The sequence below is a fragment of the Ixodes scapularis genome, unplaced genomic scaffold (assembly GCF_016920785.2).
Source record: "Ixodes scapularis isolate PalLabHiFi unplaced genomic scaffold, ASM1692078v2 PGA_scaffold2__306_contigs__length_199485367, whole genome shotgun sequence".
Classification (NCBI taxonomy): domain Eukaryota; kingdom Metazoa; phylum Arthropoda; class Arachnida; order Ixodida; family Ixodidae; genus Ixodes; species Ixodes scapularis.
In genome coordinates, this window is record NW_024609857.1 from 11,699,160 (window position 1) to 11,705,159 (window position 6,000).

The 6,000-nt window shown below is 44.1% G+C and overlaps 1 protein-coding gene across 4 annotated transcripts in view; it reads left to right on the forward strand.

Moving 5' to 3' along the window:
- LOC115333153 (ribosomal protein S6 kinase alpha-2) overlaps positions 1-5,784 on the forward strand; it is a 30,186-nt gene extending 24,402 nt beyond the window's left edge. For all 4 annotated transcript variants that reach the window (XM_029995759.4, XM_029995760.4, XM_029995762.3 and 1 more), the window contains one exon: positions 3,361-5,784. In XM_029995759.4, coding sequence (XP_029851619.1) covers positions 3,361-3,489 — 129 coding nt within the window. In that variant the 3' untranslated portion in view covers positions 3,490-5,784. The remainder of the gene's footprint in view (positions 1-3,360) is intronic.
- The last annotated feature ends 216 nt before the right edge of the window (positions 5,785-6,000 follow it).

The following is a 6,000-nucleotide window of genomic DNA, read 5'->3' on the forward strand; positions in this document are numbered from 1 at the left end:
GAACATTCATATTTTTCCAAGTGAGCGCGCTTCTTGCCGAGCACGGGTGCGTTGCGGAGAAGCAACACCTGCTAAAGCGAGCTTCATGAGTGTTGCTTTTTCGCAGTGCGCCGGTGATTGCTAAGTAGCACGCTCAACAGGGCTGACTTGTTGCAATCAACATCTATAAAAGTACAAATGTCGCAGTCGCGTGCGTAGGAGAAAATCACACCTTCACAGCGAGATGGTGCATGCACCGCGCCTGGTGTGTGTGAAAAAAAAAAAAAGAAATGAAACGGAAATTTTGTGAATTTTGATACCTGCATTGCAGTAAAATTTTAAAAATTAAACTGTTCTATTATGCGAGAGTATGTTTGGCACAGATGCCCCAACAACCTTTGCTCATCATTTGAAAAATTTTATTTTTTGCTTTAAGTTTGAAATTGATGAAAGGATATCTGCATATAGCAAGATTTGTAAATCCCCTGTATTAGGTATAGCTGGGCATCTCTATAGGATTCATTTTATGAAAAAACAGTTAGGGCGCAGGCGAGCTGGTGCAAGTTTACCATTTTTTAGACCACCTGAGACTCATCAAGACGTCATCGTGATTCATTTTATGTCAGATCTGTCGTTTCCTTGCCATCACATTTTATGCATTGAACTTTCTGAGGACACGGTCCATAAATATAGTGTAATATCGCGAGAGGATGTACCCAAAGGATAACCCGCCCCTATTTTTGGCACAGTTTGCTATTTTTTCAACCAAAGACAACTGTCCTTTCCAGTATGTGACCTACAAAGCTACAAGTTTCGTTGGTCAAAAAAATCTGAAACTAGCATTTTTCAACTTGTTTTTTATTGCACTCTGCTTGCTTTCGATTTTAGGTGGGCTACCTCTTGGGATATTATGGTAGTTAGATTAAACTTAGAAATAAACAAGTGGAAGCTTAGGAACAACCTTTATGAGTTCAGCTGGGTTTTTGTTTATGCACGGTGCAAACGGTAGTGAAAGGCATAGAGAAGCTATTCTATATCTAATTCGAACGTATTCGGCCAAACCCACTATTCGCACATGACTAGTATTTATTTGTCGAACATTGCTGATCTCTGAGCTCAAATTTAGTGATGTCTGGATGCCTCCAACCTAGGATATTTTTCTCAAATTATATTTTTTGGGACACGGTGCTGTGCATAGTGACACGCCGGCTCGCACCCTGGGGTCACTCTTTTCTGGCGGCCTTAACCGACACATTTTTTTTCATAACTGGGGCTTTCTCACTTAGTTTATATCTAAATTAGTTTATATTGCCGTATTTACTCAAGTAATAGCTGCACTGTTTATGAAGAAAACCTGAGTGCTCGCTTTTCCGCGGAGCGCGCAGATTGCCAATCACCGCGATCTACAGCATGAGTTCAGCCGTTTACAGGACAGAGATAAAATTTCCGTGCGTCATATCATCTGTATAGATTGCATTTGTATGGAGAATCGTGTTCTCGATCTGGTTATTCGCTATGTTATTTATGCGCAACGCAGTGATTGGCTGTATATGTGTTCTGTGGAAAAGCAGACGCAAAGCCCTTGTCTATAAATAGTGCGGCTATTACTCGAGTAAATACGGTAGTAATTTGTCGATCTCGGTGTTCTCCATAAAGCGCGTGGTTGAGAGAGAAAGATCCGTCTTTGTGGAACAACGAAGGAGCAGACCGAGACAAAAATCCCCCAAACAAAACTATTCACATGCCATCAAATGGTGTTATTACGAGACAAAACATTGCTCTATACGTAAAAATAGAATCGACAGCCCGGTTGGGAGTTTTAGGGGAACAAGTCGAAACTAAAACCTGCTTGGGGTGCGTCCGAGCCTACTCGGACGTGGCACTCAAAGAGCTAATTATTATCTCGATGATGCTAGCAAGGGGCGACGAAGGAAGGAGGGGAGGGTTTTATAGCTAGGGTTTCTTGCTCTTGAGGTTTAAAGTTCCTAGAGTTCGGGGGGTGTTTTTTCGGTGACTATTCACCGACGGCAGAGGAACGAGGAGAGAAGTTTGGCTCACAAAGAAAGAAGCCGCCTCGCATGTAAGTGTAGGTAAACATTTCTGCGAATCTTTGCGTTTTTTGCTTGAAGAACTGCTTAAACCGGGGGTTTTATTTATTTATTTTTTTTTTTCCCCAATTTCAAGAAAACTGGCTTGGGTGTCACTTTTCAGCGTTTATCGGTGTACACCGACAACGCGGAATTTAATTTACATTTTGCTCAATCTTTGCTTGTTAATAGAAATTTGTTAATAAAATTTCTTCCGCGAGCATTTTTTCTTAAAATGGTGTGCTAGTTACGCAGGATTGTATAGTACCTGTGTCGACTTCGTGGTGCGGGAAAGTAAGGGTTTTAACCCGACGCGCAACACATGTGGGGGACAGCAGGTGCTGTAGTTGACGGCAGCTGGCGTATTTCCTTTCGCCCGCTGACTAGTCTGCCCGGCAGGAGCAAGCAGTGCGAGTCTTCATTTGAAGTGCCATTTTATTCCTTGCGACTAGTTGTTTTGTCTGTGTGGACGTAAATGGCTTGCTAGGTTTATGTCGCACATTTGTTTTAATGGGAGATGGGGATGCCACATGATGTGTTTGGTTTTTTTCACTGCACCGAAAAGACTTGCAACCACCTCCGCATGCTTTAGCAAGGGTAACTTGTATTGCCTTTACCACGCACTGACTCCTACCATTGACATGATCACAACTGGAGCACTGCAGACGAGACGCTCGTTCAAAGCAATTAAATTGAAAAAAGTGACCGGGAGTTGCTGCTGAACGATTCTTAAAGAAGCTAATCCCCTGTCTCTCACTGTTATTTGGGAAAAATTTTGCACCAGAGACGGCAGCATACCCGACTAGCTACTTGAGAGACCGCAACTCGGCGAGGCGGTTTGGAGATGCTGAAACATGAGACGACTCTGGAAAGCAAAACCATCCCGAAACATTAGGCAGCAAGGCAGAAAGTTTGGCGTGTAGGTTCATCATCTTGCAAAGTAAAACAGTGCAAGTCTTGTTTCGTTTTTCGCACTGTTTTATCCTGAAACATTGGAGAGTTTTCATAGATTGGACACTAACGGGCGCGTTTCATGCTTCAAAGTAACGGCATGAGCTCGCGCTAATGATGCAAAGCTCTATCGTACGGTCTCTCTATTTACACTCCAAATGGGTGACGCATCCCACTTGAAGATCAAGAACACACATAGTTGACGGTAGGCAAATCACCGACAGGCTGTTGGGGGGATGCGGCGAAAGTCGGCACATGGCGTATACCGTCACATAGATTGTGCGCCTGGTAGCCTAAGTGCGAGGGTGGAGGTTTCGCCGAACCCGGTACGTCGTCTCTCCAGGGCGCGGTGGCCGCAACGTTCAGGGCCATCAACAACTACCCAAAGCCCCCCAACCTGGAGCCCGTGGTTGCCTCCGAGCTGGCCAGGAGAAGGGCCAGGGCACGACACCAGTCGTCCACGGAAGTCTGAGCGTCTCCCAACCTCGCAAGCCACACGAAGCCAAGGAGGGCCGCCGTGGCGGCGGCGGCCCACACAACCTACAGACATCGATTCTCGCTCCATCCACGTGTCCCGTCGTAGATTCCAAACCCTGCAAACTATTTGCCGTTCCTCCCCACCACATGTCACGGCCGAGAGAGAGAGTTTCACGTTGTCTGCCAGGACATCTATCCGGTAACACACCCTCGACCTCGCAGAACGAAATTGCCTTGCACTTTTCTGTCCTGACCAGCAGGGCGATCGTTCGTGAAGAAGCATATTTGTGCGACCGTTTTAGAAGCACTTGATTTTGTGAGGCCAGATCTCTCAAGGAGGCGGGCTGTTGTACATCTTTTTGAGGCAGTAGGAGAAACATTGACAGTGTAGGCATTTCATACTGTAATGGCGAGGCACAGTTTTGCGTTCTGTGAGCTGTTGTGGGGGTGTGTTACCGTTTGCTCATGTGTCGCGGAACAAAGAGCATTAGCTGTATGCTTGAATGTATATGTGTATGAAACCGAAGGCCCACGGGCATGCATTTCTTTCTGCGCCCCCTGTTACTGCACCGGGTGTGTTTGTTCATCCGGCGATGTTAAGCGACGGTATAAGGACAAGGTATGAATGCGTTGTAAGTGTGTCCTCAGTTGAGGCCGAGTTGCAATTGTGTATGCTTGAAATGTGCCCTCGGTTTGGCTAACCAATTATTGCTTTCAATGTTTTTTGGAGCGCTTAGAAAACTCTAGTGGCGGGCGGGCGGAGATGCCAGAGCTAATCTCTAACATTATGCCACGTCGGGGAGTGTACGGATAAAATTAGAGGTGTGACAAATTGATTTTTAAACATTTTTTTTGTCACGTTTTAGGGCACATGGTGCAGCAGGCTAGAGACAGAATATAGTTTTTGTCCATAATATATATAAGTATGATTATTATTAGTAGTCCCCTCGTACCTCAATCTTCCGTGCCATTGCAAAAACCTGCTATAGGAGGACTGCTCTGTCCATTTGCCTTTTGTGAAACACATTATTATTATTCTTTTTTTCAGTTACAATTGTGTAACAGACACAGAGGCACACATATCGAAGGTTTAGAGTATTACAGTTTTATATCTAAGTATAGATTTAAATGCTGTGAATTTGGGAACGTTGCAGCATTTCTCTTGTTTCCTCACTCTTCTTTTTCGTGGACCATAAGTGGAAATGTTTCCGCACTTTTGAGGCCCGCTCATTCTATGTCTAAGGTGAAGTTATTTAAGATGGTCTCTGTCGTACGTGATAATTAAAACTTTGTTTCTGTGTCCTGCTTTGTATTTGGTAGCTCAGGAAATGCGACGGAGTCCGTGTGGCTGTAGGGGGAGAATGGCGTTGCATATTTGACATACCCAGTCAGCCATGAAGATGTCAAAAAGAGGGCATTGTCTTTGCACAGAGTACAGGAAGTATTACTTCATTTTGTTCTTGCTTTTAGCCCCGGGTTTAACTGCGACCTGGACCATTTGAATTAGCGAGACATTCCTCTTAGCTGCTAGCGTGCCGAACCAGCAAAAAGACTACATATTACAAAAAGACGCCATTATAAGTCAATGTCGCTTAGCACTTTTCTTAACGGGCTGTGCGCACCAGCGTGCAAACCGGGTTGTGAAAACATACTGCACAGACTAGCCAGTGTGCTAAGTGAGTCACGAATCATGCTGTACATATACACAATCACTATGTTGCACACTCAATCATGCAGGAGCGAGAGAGAAACGTAGCATCCTTTGCTTTCCACTGTAGTCGGGTAGTACCGCTCATTGCCGTCCGGGTAATTGAGGCTTTTCTCGTACTGAACTTCGGATGTTGTGTTCGTGAGCGTAAACAGTCTTTTCTTGCGTCGTAGCTTTCCAAGTCGATAGTATACTCTTTCAGCTTTTGCAAATGGACGGTGTGATCCAGCCAGATGTATGCAAACTGCTTTTATTCAAACTCCAAATTGAGTGAGGTCAGATGCCAACGAATACAGAGAACCAGTTTCTCTTCAATGATGCCTCTTCTCTGTTGTACAAATCTAAGACGAGAGTAAATGAATAACTAGCGTAGGTAAGTGTATGTCCGTAATATTGCTGCTCCATTTGTCTGTAAGTACTATATTGTGTGACCAATGTGATTCTATTAATGGACGCGATACTTAACGAGTACATTCTCCGTCTGCCGGAACGCGATGTCTCCACTCTCATAGGTTGCTTCCAGATTTAACTGCAAGATACAAGTGCTAAATAATAAACTTTGATACGTTGTTGAAGCTGCAATATTTGTCATTGTCATTTCTTGAACACCCGTATACCTCCCAATTCGGGTGTAAAATACCAACTATAAATGGCATGAATCATTTTGGGATCTGCAAGCTTCAACTGTCTTTCTTCCATTGAATCAAATAAAACTTGAAAAAAAGCTAAATTTATTTGGGGATAAAAATCGATCGTTCTTCATGATCTTGTTAAAAAAACATTCCTTTGAGATAACAT